The following is a 16254-nucleotide window of genomic DNA, read 5'->3' as shown; positions in this document are numbered from 1 at the left end:
CGATTGGAGAGTGAGAGAGTCTGTAAGAGAGAGGGAAGTGAGAGGTAGCAGGACGTTTGCAGAAAGCGGCCATTAATATACTTTTATGAGCTCAGTGATGTCATCTGACGCAGCTATAGGGATGATGTCGTGTACGCCAGGCCGCACACTTGTCCCAGTCAATGACCTCACTCAGGTTTCAAATGTCCGATGGAGCGCATACGCTTTCAAACCCCTATTGGACAGAGGGGGCATCCTTGTCTAGTGCCTGGTGCCTCACTGAAAGAGACACAGCATTTCCATATCGCTGGGGACCACATCACTGCTTTGTGTTTTCATGAGGAGAGAACATGCTGACACAGCTCTCTCTCTCTCTCTCTCTCTCTCTCTCTCTCTCTCTCTCTCTCTCTCTCTCTCTCTCTCTCACTCTCTCTCTCTCTCTCTCTCTCTCTCTCTCTCTCTCTCTCTATCTCTCTCTCTCTCCCTCCCTCTCTCTCTCTCTCTCTCTCTCTCTCTCTCACTCTACATTCTCCTTATCACAGTCTTCCACACACACCACAGTGTCACTTACTCAGCGCAGGGAACAGGAGTAGAAGTGTGAGAGTGTGTTCATGTGATCACTGGCTTGTGCTTGTAGCAGTCAGAATGTCGGTGTGTTTTTGTGTGCACATATGGTGAGCACACACAGACACACACACACACAGACAGACACACACACATAAAGATAGTGACACTAGCCAGGCCCCTGCGACGGCGAGATAATATCTGCATGACAGCAGAGGGAGAGCGAGAGCACCTCTAAAGAGGATTAAATAGGGAGAGAGATAGCACCGGCATGGTCACAAAGGGAGCAGGGTGTGGGAAGGTGTTGATGCTGGACAGGTGCGACAGCAGATACACTGATTACACAGTGTCATTATCATCACCACCAGCAGCAGATAAACTGAACACACGGTGTGTTGGTGACAGCAGCAGATACACTGAACACACGGTGTGTTGGTGACAGCAGCAGATACACTGAACACACGGTGTGTTGGTGACAGCAGCAGATACACTGAACACACGGTGTGTTGGTGACACCAGATAAACTGAACACACGGTGTGTTGGTGACAGCAGCAGATACACTGAACACACGGTGTGTTGGTGACAGCAGCAGATACACTGAACACACAGTGTGTTGGTGACAGCAGCAGATACACTGAACACACAGTGTGTTGGTGACAGCAGCAGATACACTGAACACACGGTGTGTTGGTGACAGCAGCAGATACACTGAACACACGGTGTGTTGGTGACAGCAGCAGATACACTGAACACACGGTGTGTTGGTGACAGCAGCAGATACACTGAACACACAGTGTGTTGGTGACAGCAGCAGATACACTGAACACACAGTGTGTTGGTGACAGCAGCAGATACACTGAACACACGGTGTGTTGGTGACAGCAGCAGATACACTGAACACACGGTGTGTTGGTGACAGCAGCAGATACACTGAACACACGGTGTGTTGGTGACACCAGATACACTGAACACACGGTGTGTTGGTGACAGCAGCAGATACACTGAACACACGGTGTGTTGGTGACAGCAGCAGATACACTGAACACACAGTGTGTTGGTGACAGCAGCAGATACACTGAACACACAGTGTGTTGGTGACAGCAGCAGATACACTGAACACACAGTGTGTTGGTGACAGCAGCAGATACACTGAACACATAGTGTGTTGGTGACAGCAGATACACTGAACACACGGTGTGTTGGTGACAGCAGCAGATACACTGAACACAGTGTGTTGGTGACACCAGATACACTGAACACACGGTGTGTTGGTGACAGCAGATACACTGAACACACGGTGTGTTGGTGACACCAGATACACTGAACACACGGTGTGTTGGTGACACCAGATACACTGAACACACGGTGTGTTGGTGACAGCAGATACACTGAACACACGGTGTGTTGGTGACAGCAGCAGATACACTGAACACACGGTGTGTTGGTGACAGCAGCAGATACACTGAACACACGGTGTGTTGGTGACAGCAGCAGATACACTGAACACACGGTGTGTTGGTGACAGCAGCAGATACACTGAACACACAGTGTGTTGGTGACAGCAGCAGATACACTGAACACACAGTGTGTTGGTGACAGCAGCAGATACACTGAACACACGGTGTGTTGGTGACAGCAGCAGATACACTGAACACAGTGTGTTGGTGACACCAGATACACTGAACACACAGTGTGTTGGTGACACCAGATACACTAAACACACAGTGTGTTGGTGACACCAGATACACTGAACACACAGTGTGTTGGTGACACCAGATACACTGAACACACAGTGTGTTGGTGACAGCAGCAGATACACTGAACACACGGTGTGTTGGTGACACCAGATAAACTGAACACACGGTGTGTTGGTGACAGCAGCAGATACACTGAACACACGGTGTGTTGGTGACACCAGATAAACTGAACACACGGTGTGTTGGTGACACCAGATACACTGAACACACAGTGTGTTGGTGACAGCAGCAGATACACTGAACACACGGTGTGTTGGTGACACTAGATAAACTGAACACACAGTGTGTTGGTGACAGCAGCAGATACACTGAACACAGTGTGTTGGTGACAGCAGCAGATACACTGAACACACGGTGTGTTGGTGACAGCAGCAGATACACTGAACACACGGTGTGTTGGTGACAGCAGCAGATACACTGAACACACGCGGTCGGGTGTGTTGGTGGACCGGCGCATGTAGAGTTTGAATCCATGTACTGTGACTGCAAATGTTCCACGCGTGTGGACATGAAATCAAATAAAATGTATTGGTAAAGCCCGAAATCACAAGGTAATGCCCACATGGGCTGTACAAGTCTTTATTTTCTTCTTTTTTTTTAGATTTATTTTTTAGCGTTTATCGCTTTATTCTACTGGGCAGTCCAGTAGAGAGAGAGAGAGAGAGAGAGAGAGAGAGAGAGAGAGAGAGAGAGAGAGAGAGAGAGAGAGAGAGGTGAAACGGGAGACAGAGTGGGAGGAAGACATTCGACAAATAACGACGGGTTCGGGAATCGAACCCGGGTCGGCCGTGCCGCGACTCAGCGCGTTATGTGGTTCGCCACTGGGGCGCCCTTACAAGTCTTTTTTAATGGTGTTCTGCTCTGTAGCTGAACCAGGAGACAGAGCTGGACAAGGAGACAGAGCTGCTCTGTAGCTGAACCAGGAGACAGAGCTGAACCAGGAGACACCCCCCCCCCCCCCCCCCCCCCTCTGATCTCGACCCCCCCCCCCCCCTCCCCCACTCACCCTCGGTGCTGATCTCCCTGCAGCGCACCAGGTCACTCTTGTTCCCCACCAGGATGAGGGGTGTGTGCGGCAGGTTCTCTCTGAGCAGGAGGCGGAGCTGAGCGCTGCGGTGGAAGCTGCGTCTGTCCGTCACGGAGAAGATGAGGATACACACCTCGCACTGCAGCGTGTCCTACACACACACACACACACACACACACACACACACACACACACACACACACACATACACACACACACACACACACACACATTAATGCCAAAGGGTCACAAGTAAATGAACATACAGCAGAAAAGGGATGATTTGCGTTATTTTTCAAACAACGTCCTGATTTCAGACTCACACAGCTCCCAGTACAACCAGTCTTCACCTGGGAGCTCCCAGTACAACCAGTCTTCACCTGGGAGTACAACCAGTCTTCACCTGGGAGTACAACCAGTCTTCACCTGGGAGCTCCCAGTACAACCAGTCTTCACCTGGGAGCTCCCAGTACAACCAGTCTTCACCTGGGAGCTCCCAGTACAACCAGTCTTCACCTGGGAGCTCCCAGTACAACCAGTCTTCACCTGGGAGCTCCCAGTACAACCAGTCTTCACCTGGGAGCTCCCAGTACAACCAGTTGCTTACTTGCTCATAATGCTTATACTCACAGTTAATTATATTGTTATATTGTTTACACTGCCTATTTTTATTTGTACCTTTCTACTGTACTATAATTGTATGACCTGTATCATGTCTTGTACTGTCACATGTACCTGTACCTCCCCTCCCCCCTCCCCTCCCCCCTCCCCCACCATGTACCTGTACCTCCCCTCCCCCTTGCTGCTATGATGCCTGAATTTCCCCAAGGGGATCAATAAAGGAATATCTGATCTTATCTTACCTTCTAACAGCACTGCGCCTATATCCCTCACAGACACACTATTGGAACAAAGTATCCTAAATCACGGAACTAATGTCACAGCACAGACTCAGATCCCATCCACCCTTCTTAGCGCCAGTCCACACATACACTGGTGTCTGTTTCCACACGGTTTGGCCTTTTGTCCACAAGCCAGGGCCCTCATTCATCAACGTGTTCTACGCACAGATTTGTGCTTACCCTGTGCGTACGATCATTTCTAAGCAAAGAGTGGGATTCATCAATTTCAACTTGAACTTGACTCCGTGCTTACGTCTACGCACAGGTCAGACCATGCGTACCTGGCGCCCAGTGGTAGAATATATTATTACAACAAGGAAATGAGCTTCTGTGCATAATAACACTGGCATCTTCTGTACGAACCGTAGTTCATTATAGTTCATTGTAAAATAGCAACAGTAGTGTAATTATGGTCAAAACCCTATAAATAGCATTTGGAATAATAGATCTTTCTCTCAGAATGAATGCAGCATGGTTTATATAGTGTTATCGGAATATACGGGGTGTAGGCTACTGACTGACTGCGCTCCGCGTAGCTTGATTGATTGATTGATTGAAAAGTTTATTAACAGATTGCAGAATGGGTACAGTACAGTACAGCTCAGTACATACAATTGTTAATTGGGGATGCAGACCAGAGAAAGACTTTCGTCTTGTTTACATCAGGGTCCCCCATTTTCAATTCATCATAAATCATAAAGCTCAACTCGTTATTATTTTGCGCAGACCGCAGAAACACGGGAACGTTTTGATTATATTTAAAAGGCTTTACGTTAAACGAAACAAGTGGAATTTCGAAGCTGTAAGCAGAATACAAGTCATATGAATATAGTGTTCTTCCCCCTTTTTACTGTATAAGAAAGAATAGAAAACACATTGCAATGACACCAGATAGTGGACAGACTATGTATATGATGGGATTCAAGTTCGCGTTTTTGTTGATCATAGGCATGCTGTCAGAGTATGATATCTTAATCAAACATTCTAGAACATTTGTCGTCACAGATCATGTCCTAATAGAACATAGGCTATGGCATGGATCGTGATATTGTGTGGACTGTTATTATTACTGTACCCCATTGTGACAACAGCCTTGTGAGTCCCGCACACAAACATGATGGAATTCAAGTTCATGTATTGAAAGGTAGGCTACATCATACATGCAGTGAGATTAATTGTTCTTGTATATGCTCTCGTATTATTGTTTATATAGGCTACCCAATACTGACATCAAAATAGATTGTGGTATGCCTCTAGAAATCATATGCAGCAGGTAGATCCATCGCGATTTGGAATAAAATTGAGGAGAACTTTAATCCCTGGGTATTAATCAAACAACACGGGAAAAGGCAGTCATATTCCAGCGCGGTATTTATTAGTGTTTGCGCTGCCCAGGCAGCAATGGTTAATAGATATCATATCCGACATCACCGTAAGTGTACACGTCTGTCAGCCTGTCTCATGACACGCTTCCCTCGGCTTAGTCCATTTTTCCACATTTCATGGGTGTATTCCATTACCGTATATGGTTAATCGGGGCGCTTCTGGTATGCAAATACGTGAAAGTGTGCACGAGCCTCGGCGCAGAGCCAAGGTGGGATTCATGATGACAGGTGTGCGTAGAGCCTGCGTACGCACGTGTGATGAATCCCGACTTCCCTGTGCGTACACTGGTTCTACATTCCGTGATTACGTGTGGAAATAGAACATGTTATACGCACACATTGATGAATGAGGGCCCAGGTGTTTTAGGTCACTGAAACCGGACCTTTCATGTGGACGAGTGAAACCGGAGCTCATGGAAAATGCTGACATCATGACTGATGGCCCGTCCAAACCTTCTCTGCAATCAGCACCACGGAGAGCTCCCTGCAGCCTCAGGACCACAATCAGAACCACGGAGAGCTCCCTGCAGCCTCCTGTCCACGATCAGCACCACGGAGAGCTCCCTGCAGCCTCCTGTCCACAATCAGCACCACGGAGAGCTCCCTGCAGCCTCCTGTCCACAATCAGCACCACGGAGAGCTCCCTGCAGCCTCCTGTCCACAATCAGCACCACGGAGAGCTCCCTGCAGCCTCCTGTCCACGATCAGCACCACGGAGAGCTCCCTGCAGCCTCCTGTCCACAATCAGCACCACGGAGAGCTCCCTGCAGCATTCTGTCCGCAATCAGCACCACGGAGAGCTCCCTGCAGCCTCCTGTCCACGATCAGCACCACGGAGAGCTCCCTACAGCCTCCTGTCCACAATCAGCACCACGGAGAGCTCCCTGCAGCCTCCTGTCCACAATCAGCACCACGGAGAGCTCCCTGCAGCCTCCTGTCCACAATCAGCACCACAGAGAGCTCCCTGCAGCCTCCTGTCCACAATCAGCACCACGGAGAGCTCCCTGCAGCCTCCTGTCCACGATCAGCACCACGGAGAGCTCCCTGCAGCCTCCTGTCCACAATCAGCACCACGGAGAGCTCCCTGCAGCCTCCTGTCCACAATCAGCACCACGGAGAGCTCCCTGCAGCCTCCTGTCCACAATCAGCACCACAGAGAGCTCCCTGCAGCCTCCTGTCCACAATCAGCACCACGGAGAGCTCCCTGCAGCCTCCTGTCCACGATCAGCACCACAGAGAGCTCCCTGCAGCCTCCTGTCCACAATCAGCACCACGGAGAGCTCCCTGCAGCCTCCTGTCCACAATCAGCACCACAGAGAGCTCCCTGCAGCCTCCTGTCCACAATCAGCACCACGGAGAGCTCCCTGCAGCCTCAGGACCACAATCAGCACCACGTTGCATGCTTTCGAGCAACATTGTACTTATTGTACTTATTTTATGCCTATTCTTATGTCTGCGCTTTATGCATTGCTTTTATTCTGCCAACTGTATGCTAATGTTATGCCTAATGTTCATTTTATGCTATTTGCTGTGAAGCACTTTGAGCTGCATGAAAGGTGCTATATTATTATTATTATTACTAACTACATTAATAACAATTAAATCAATATGTTTTATGTTGCTGCCTGCTATAAAGAGCTGTGAGCTAGCAGCAGTCTGTGTTGCTGCCTGCTATAAAGAGCTGTGAGCTAGCAGCAGTCTGTGTTGCTGCCTGCTATAAAGAGCTGTGAGCTAGCAGCAGTCTGTGTTGCTGCCTGCTATAAAGAGCTGTGAGCTAGCAGCAGTCTGTGTTGCTGCCTGCTATAAAGAGCTGTGAGCTAGCAGCAGTCTGTGTTGCTGCCTGCTATGAAGAGCTGTGAGCTAGCAGCAGTCTGTGTTGCTGCCTGCTATAAAGAGATGTGAGCTAGCAGCAGTCTATGTTGCTGCCTGCTATAAAGAGATGTGAGCTAGCAGCAGTCTGTGTTGCTGCCTGCTATAAAGAGCTGTGAGCTAGCACCAGTCTGTGTTGCTGCCTGCTATAAAGAGCTGTGAGCTAGCAGCAGTCTGTGTTGCTGCCTGCTATAAAGAGCTGTGAGCTAGCAGCAGTCTGTGTTGCTGCCTGCTATGAAGAGCTGTGAGCTATCAGCAGTCTGTGTTGCTGCCTGCTATAAAGAGCTGTGAGCTAGCAGCAGTCTGTGTTGCTGCCTGCTATAAAGAGATGTGAGCTAGCAGCAGTCTATGTTGCTGCCTGCTATAAAGAGCTGTGAGCTAGCAGCAGTCTATGTTGCTGCCTGCTATAAAGAGCTGTGAGCTAGCAGCAGTCTGTGTTGCTGCCTGCTATAAAGAGCTGTGAGCTAGCAGCAGTCTGTGTTGCTATAAAGAGCTGTGAGCTAGCAGCAGTCTGTGTTGCTGCCTGCTATAAAGAGCTGTGAGCTAGCATCAGTCTGTGTTGCTGCCTGCTATAAAAAAAATCAAAAAATGGTGAAATACAATGTCCCTCAACCAGGCCATGTGAGCGGCGCGGCGCGTGAGCGGCACGGGGAGCGGAGCGGGCGGTTTTGACGTGAGCGAGGAGTAGGGTTGGTCATTGTTTGGATTTGAACGATTCCGGTTCCGATTCCGATTCTCCATATCGATTCCTGTTCTAAACTATTCTCGATTCCGATTCTTTGAGGTGCAGGTCAAAACAGGTCACAGCTTATTTCGAAGGAGATTTTTATTTATTTTTTTTTTCAAAAAGAAAATCATACTATTCACATTTTCAGTTGACTTGATACAGTTTAATTTGGTTGCTGTACTGTAACTAGGGTATTAATTAACAAAGTAAAAAAACCGAACCGGAAGTTAGGAACCGGTTCCTATTAGAACCGGTTTTCGGTGCCCAACCCTAGCGAGGAGTGGGTTTTAAAATGGGTCCGTGCGACGTCCGGAGCGAGAGTTCTCCTCCGCTCCAATCCACTCCAGGCCGCTCACAGTGGTTTAACACTGATGTAATATACATGTAGTACAATGCCAAAGCAACAGATGGCGATGTACAAACATGAAGGCCATTTTCAACCAATGAGAAGGGTGAACCTGTGATATCCTGTTCAGGCTTTGTCACTCACATCCTGTTAGAAAAAGTTTAATTTTTTTTGACGCCATTGTTGTTGTCGTTAGCTTACATGCTAACGTTAATGGCAGTGACCATAGCAGTGTGGCTAGGCTAGCTATCATCGCTTAATAGAGCTAGTGAATGGATAAACAACGTTATTTAACATTGCAGAATGGGTACAATTACAATGCGGCTCAATACAAACAATTGTTAAGGGGCCCAGGGGGTGTAGACTGTTGTAGTTTGAGCTAATTTACACCATGCTTCAAAAAAAATAAAAAATCTGCCGAGCGATGTGGCGCGGGGAGCGGGGAGCGCTCGATTCAAGGTGAGCGGTGAGCGAGCGGAGAGCGACTTGGGGGCGGGGTCAACATGAGCGATTAGCGGAGCGGACCAAGCTTTAAAGAGCGAAGAGCGGATTTCTTGCCCGCGCTGATCCGCTCACGTGGCCTGCCCTCAACCCCTAAACGCCAAGGAAGACTGAATACTGAAAACAAGATGGTGCCTGGGCCCACCAGGACCGCAGTGACTCTAATCACAGTCAATTCTGTGCTCATCCAAGTCAATCCAGAAGACAATTCTAGAAATGAATAATCTAGAAGGGAGGCTAGTCTTTGGGGAGAACTGGAAGAAGGTGGATGAGACAGACTTTGAGGCATATTTTGGGCTTGTCATACTGGCTGGTGTCTATAGGTCAAAGGTTGAATCCATACAGAGCCACTTTAGATGCCATCGTGCCACTTGCAACCAGTAACAACAGGGACAGCGATGGAAATAAGTCCTATACTTTTCGTTTTATCCCTGACAATGTAACGTTCTGGGTTCCGTCTCCCGGGAATCCAGCTGTCAGTCTGGAATGTTTTCACCTGGTGGTTGGTATTTGCATTTTGGTTGTCACGGCCACATTCCTGTGTTGTAACTGATTGGCACTCTCCACTGTTGCTGTCAATTTGCTGTCACTGCTAATTGATTGGAATGTTTGGTTGGTGACTACTTATGCTTTCTCAGTTTCCTTGTTTGTTGTCGAGGCTTCAGAAAACCGTTTGTGTGGGAAGGAGCTGGTCAGAGTTTGCTGAGCCACTCGTGATGCACTTATATTACTTTTGCCTGGTCTCTCTGTTGACGCCCGGCATCTTTCCTGGATTATCGCTGATCTGTGTGTTTTAATAAAGACACATCCTTAGAAATAGCTACCTATCTCCGTCTCTCCTTGTCTCCTCCACCATTAGACTCACTACTACTCACCCCCATACGTAACAGACAAGGCAAATACAAATGTTGATCTGTCAATGTTGTTATGTTTGTTTTTAATAAAATAAAATCTAAATCAAGTACAATACACCATCCAACCAGAGTTGATAGATAAATGCTCCAGAAATAAATAAATGCATGAATGAATGAAATAATAATAAAAACTTGAACCTGTGACAATAGGATCCACAGGCAGCCGCACTAACCAGTTGAGCTAAAGGGTCTGACGTTGACTGTGACCAACTAATCCATAGTTTACACTTGACAAGAGCCAATTGCGCAGTCGTTCAGTATTGGCATTAATTTACCGGGCCAGTTTATAATTCCAGCCTCCCATAGGTGCTCTTTCAGAGCGGATTTGAAGGTGGGTAGGGATTCACATTATTTTACGGCTGTGGGTAGGGCGTTCCGCATTGTTGAGGCATAATTGTGAAACATGTTTAGTCCCTTGTTTGAGCTGAATCTGGGTTGAACATGATTTGTGGAACTCCCTCTGGTGTTGTGGTTGTGGAATTCACTGACCTTTGGGAAGTATTTCGATATGTACATGGGTACCTTAGTGGTGTAGTGTATCTTGTAGACCAGGCCCATTGCAAGTTGCTGTACTCTGAGGTGCAGGCATAGTCATAGTACCCTTGAATGAGTGCTCCTGCCAGAGTCTTCAGGGTATTCTTGTTTACCAGAGAGGAGATCCGGTACAAGAATATTGTTTGTTGGTTGACTTTTTTGATTACATTAGTTGCCAGTCTGTATAGGGGGCAGAATGTCAGTATGCTCGACAGTCTGGTCTCCACACTTGCATGCGTGAGTAGTGAAAGGTTAACCTTCTGTAGTGTTGTAGTGAAATGTTAACCTTCTGTAGTGTGGTTGTGAAAGGTTAACCTTCTGTAGTGTGGTTGTGAAAGGTTAACCTTCTGTAGTGTGGTAGTGAAAGGTTAACCTTCTGTAGTGTGGTAGTGAACGGTTAACCTTCTGTAGGGTGGTAGTGAAAGGTTAACCTTCTGTAGTGTGGTAGTGAAAGGTTAACCTTCTGTAGTGTGGTAGTGAAAGGTTAACCTTCTGTAGTGTGGTAGTGAAAGGTAACCTTCTGTAGTGTGGTAGAGAAAGGTTAACGTAAGGTTATGAATATAACCGTAGTTCTATGAATTCTAGTGACGCTCAGCGTCATCTACACTAACCTCACTTTGTGCATTGCACTGAATAAAAATTCACAATGTACCTTTACATACCAACATTCGTCTGGCCACACCCCCATCCGCTACCTTCATAAGCATAAGCTACCATCACAAGCACTCGCCTCCTTCCCAATCTTTCACCACAAGGTGAGATCAAAGGCCGCAGTGGCGTCCAGACGCTGAGCGTCACTAGTATTCATAGAACTACGGTTATATTCATAACGTTACGTTCTATATCATACTAGCTTCCGCTCAGCGTCATCTGCACTACGGGAGCTGAGCAGGAGCTTGAAGCTCGACTAATGAACCCCACTGAGGCCCCCCACAACCATCAGAACCGGGGAGGACCGAGCCCCCCTGACCCTCCCTAATGGAGGATACCCCCCCTATTGGAGGACGGGAGGGAGATGGATCGGACTGTGCGAAGAGAAACTCGAGCAACCCAACGCACAGGGTGAGCAGACCGTGGCTTGACCCCACGACTACGCACACGCACAACCCGCATGCCACCAGGGAACGAACGGAAGGAACAAACCTCGTTACCGCCCCCAAAATCACGGGGTCGAGAGCAAACTCAACCCCGTGGCAAGGCCGTAGCAGCGGAGCGCGAAGGAAGACCCAGACCCACTGAAGGGACTGGATCCCCCGGAAAAAGGGGGCCCGGAGAGGACAACGATGCTACAGCATCAAGACCTCACCAGGCGGTCACTAGTGACACCGCCCCCCACATTGCCAGCGTATTCGGACAGGGCCCCTCCAAGAGCGGGCCCTTCCCCCCACTAGCACGCCGCCTGGCACACTGACCCTGGCACACTCAGGCAGTCAGCATGGCTGTAACTCGAAGCACTCAAGAGGCTACACTACAGCGGGAGCAGGCAGCGCACCGGGGAGACGACCCCAGAAGGGGTCGATCCCTCAATCCAGGCAGCAGGCATTTGACCCGAGCCTGGAGCACTGCGGACGAGACAGGCGCCAAAGGGGTCAACTGAAAACAGCACCCCCGGCGGAAGGGGCATATGCTGGCATTGTTGCGCACCATGACAACGTCTCCACCAAAAAACCCCGACCCAGAGGGGCCGAGGCAGAGAAGGCTGACACGATTGGCAGACATCATGAACGTGCAGGGGCACACTCAACCGGGTAACCCGGGAGTTGATTCTGCTCCAACACACCAGGGAATCAACCACACTCTTGGTACCACATGCGGTGGTTGTTCCTATAACCCCTCAAGAAAAAACTCCAAAACACACCTGCGGGTATACACTGGCTATACCGCAGTACAAGTGTTTCAGTTTTCAAAAAGGGGTTATTCCAGGACTACGGGTCGACGAAACACAACTTCGGACCGGGCCCGGCGGCCCAGGAAGCACACAGGGATGCCAGAGGAGGTCCATAAGACCACCCCAACAGCCCCCTCTTCGCTATGCGTAAGAGGGGAGCGAAAAAAAATGGAAAACCAGCCCCTTTATGATAACGCAGGGTACAACATGTACCCAACAAAGGGTCTCCATAACGCCCAACCCTGTGACACCCGGGCCGACCCGGAATTTTTCCCCCCGAAAAAAGCACAAGTCCCTCAGGGTACCAGAACAGCAGATCTGCATCCCCGGTGGACAACGGGTTAACTGACCTGGACCAGCGTGACCAGAACCAGTCCCGTGCCCTAATCACGCCGACATCCCCACTCCAAGAGAGGGGGTAGGTACGCGTGTCGATCTAAAACATGAAAAGAGGGCGCCACCCATACGGTCCCATTCGTACCGCGCTCAGTGGCCCACCCCAAGGGCGTAAGACCCCTCTACCTATGTTTTGATCTATTCCGTTAACATCCCCCAGATATGAACGAGAATTCGTCGAGACCTAGTAACAGGCGCTCGGAAGAGAAAACCTCCATCCCAGTTGCCCTATAAAAACGCAGTTTTAATAATGAGCAACCAAGGCGTACCAGCCTTATGCGTGATTCTTATCAGAAACACCCCGAGCCAGCACTATGTACGCGTCGAGACCCAAACACATCAATGGATAGTCTAACAAGACACCAGACATTGGTCCTCCAAGTCGCCTGGGAGAACGACAAGGATCCGTCGTGCTTCATATTCTTTCCTCTTTTTATTAAAAAAGAAAGAAACACAGACTGACATGAATCCCACGTGACGCGGCTGAGGGTAAATTTTTTCATTTTTACATCCCGCCACCCTCACCACAGAGAGGAGACGGGAATCCTCAGAGAGACTTCCCACGTGAGCCATGAATTGAAAAGTCACAGTAACATTGAGCCATGTGACCAACAGACTCAAGTTACACGTCAAGTTCAAGTTAAACTCACGGAAGCCGTCGTCCAATAGAAACGTGCCCAGTGACGTATTCTATGACGGGGGAAACCCATGACTCAACTTCCCGTGATAGGTGCGGAGTCAGGGAAACCCTCCCCCCCCCCGTGCCAAGCTGCCTAACAGCTTGGCCGGACCGAATGAAAAGAGAGTAAAAAAAACTTTCTTTTCTCCACCCCCATAATATTGTTCATTTTCTGCCTACAGTGAAACATGTTAGTTAAATCTGTTGACAAAAAGTGCACGGACTGGAAACAGTTGACAATGTTTATGTAAAGCTTTTCATCAGCTTACCTGAATATATGTGTTCTCAAGTTAGTGCTGGACGTGTGGGAAGTTGAGAGAAGCTTCGTTTTTAGCTGACACAATAAACACATATGTTTTAGGCGTTTTTTCTGTCAAACTCATACATTTTTCCAGATAGGGCCATGGAGAGGCATTGTTGTTATTGACATCATCTTCATCAATGCCATCAGCCCTGGAAACATCAAATCCTTCTGCTATTTCGCGCGGACTGGTTCATTCATTCATGGTCTGTGTTTAGATTTGTTTTACTTCCTGGTTTGCCGAGCTGGAGTGGCATGTCCCGCCCTATCCTGCCTCTGATTGGACTACCCGTAATGTTTTGGCCTAATCGTGAGTCGTCATACTCAAATCTAAACCAACCAACCAATCATAGTGGGTTTTCTCCAATAGTATCCAGCTGCAGGACAGGAGAACACAACACTCTCAGGACCGAAGACACTATTATTTTTTTTCTGTTTCTCCGGATATGTAGCGTGTAGCGTTTTGCTGACGCTACGTCACTACTTGATTCGAAAACTAGCTGCGCTACAGAGACCGCTACTTGTTTAAAAAGTAGCGACGCTACCATCACGCTACTGAAAAATGTAGTTAAGCTATGTAGCGTTGCTACTTGTAGCTAGCTACTGCCCATCACTGGAAATGTAGCGACCAACAAGACTAAAAAGTCTAGCCCTTCTATCAAACCCACACTAGCGAAAGGTTCACACATCGTATCCCCATCATATGTAGTGAATAAACACACAGTTTGTAACAAAAAATAGTCCCTCCCAGGAGGGACCCTTTATTTCTTAACAAAATCATACGATGGGCCGGGAAGGGAACAGGGGGGAACACAGAGGGAAAAAAGTCACTTTTAGCGACGCCTGCCACGAGCCGCTCGGGACTTGCCACCCCGGGGAGCCCCGGAGGGACGGTAGAGGATTTGAGGCTGGTCACGACAATCCCTACCGTCACCTCCGAGCGTGGATGGGCCGGCTGCAGTGGCGGAGGCGCCCTCTCTCCTCCTGGCCTTCTTCGCTGAAGGTCCAGCAGTGGCGGTGGTAGCAGCGGCGGCGAGGGACCCCAAGGAGACCTATCACCCCCCTCCAGTGTAACCTGGACGGGCGGCGGACATGTCTCCACCGGGGCGTCAAATAAGAACCCGTCTGCCTCTACCATGTAGTCCTCTGTTTCCATCGGCCATGGAGAATCAGACGCATCCTCATCCGGCTCCAGCAACTCACCAAAACCAGGCCGTTCGTGTCTACAAGCCACCATCTTACAACGGGAGCGAGCAGACGCAAAAAGTTTGCGTCTCAAATCCTCTGCCACCAGAGGAGCCGGCCGCCCAACAGCGGACGACTCTCCGGCGGCAAAAGAACCAGAGCCGGAACCAGGCCATCTCACAGGAGACGGCGCTGGTGCACCAGCTCCTTGGAGAGGCAAACTATCTATCGGACGCCTACCGGGCGCGGATGCCGACCACAAAAGTGGCCTCAACCCCGCTCCTAGACGCACGACAGAGGAGGAAATGGAGAACCGCTGGTGAAGGGTAACGTTGCTAGCGCGACCCTCCGAGGTAAACATTATGACTTCGCTTTTTTCTTTTTAAAGTTATGAGAGAAAGAAAAAAGCAAGAAAAAAATTTAAACACGTTTGTTATTTCCTCTATTAGCTCAATGAGGGCCATGGTAGTGGATCTATTCCTCCTGAAGCCATATTGGCTGTCAATCAGCAATTTGTGTTTCTCAATGAACTCTTCAAGTCTTTTTACATAAATCTTCTCCAGAATCTTAGAAAATTGGGAAAGCAGAGAAACTGGTGTTTGTCCCCCGTTTTGAATATCGGTAATACTTTTGCAGTTTTCATCAAACGAGGAAATATTCCCGATTGTAACGACAAATTACAGATATGTGTGAATGGTTCTACAAATCCTTCCGCTACGTTCTTAATCACAGTCATGTCAATGTCATTCCAATCCGTTGATGTTTTGTTTTTACAGTTGCAAGCCCACCCAGCCCCAAGGCAGGCACCTCAGAGGACTCCACGAGAGCAAGAGGGTCAAAGGCAGGAAGCACTTCAGACACTAGACGCTGAAGCTGCACAAAGAAAAGCCAATGAAGAGGCTGAATCGCACTCCGCGATACACAAAGTGACACAACCTTGATCCGCGAAATGACAGCAAAGGCTCTCAACACAAAGGGTGAACCAGGTCAGCTAAAGATCTCGACAATAAGTGAAGGGCACGATGTCGGTAGAACACCGATCAAGGAAGTTGTGTTACCTGCAGATGACATAAAGATGCTGGAGCCTGACGTTGCTGAAAGAGCGTCAGAGGCCACCCCCATCCCCCAAGAGAATCTAAGGTTCCAGTCGAAAATGGAACGCATCAAGCAAAGCACAGAGTCTACACAATGGAGGTATGTGGCGGCGGAAGAGAATCCAGCCGACCATGCCTCAAGAGGTCTCACAGCAGAGCCACGGATAGCCTCTAACTGGGTCACCGGCCCAGACTTGCTTTGGCA

At 48.9% G+C, this 16254-nt stretch overlaps 1 protein-coding gene across 1 annotated transcript in view; it reads right to left on the bottom strand.

Moving 5' to 3' along the window:
* Positions 1 to 16254, bottom strand: part of rem2 (RAS (RAD and GEM)-like GTP binding 2) — a gene marked incomplete at its 3' end in the record, with an annotated part of 149988 nt that overhangs the window by 38375 nt on the left and 95359 nt on the right. The window contains 1 exon segment of the mRNA XM_084312688.1: positions 3308 to 3479. Within this exon segment, the coding sequence (XP_084168814.1) occupies positions 3308 to 3479 (172 nt within the window).

This window comes from Notolepis coatsorum (genome assembly GCF_963971535.1).
Source record: "Notolepis coatsorum genome assembly, chromosome: 4".
Lineage (NCBI taxonomy): Eukaryota > Metazoa > Chordata > Actinopteri > Aulopiformes > Paralepididae > Notolepis > Notolepis coatsorum.
This window is presented reverse-complemented; position numbering and strand designations above follow the sequence as displayed.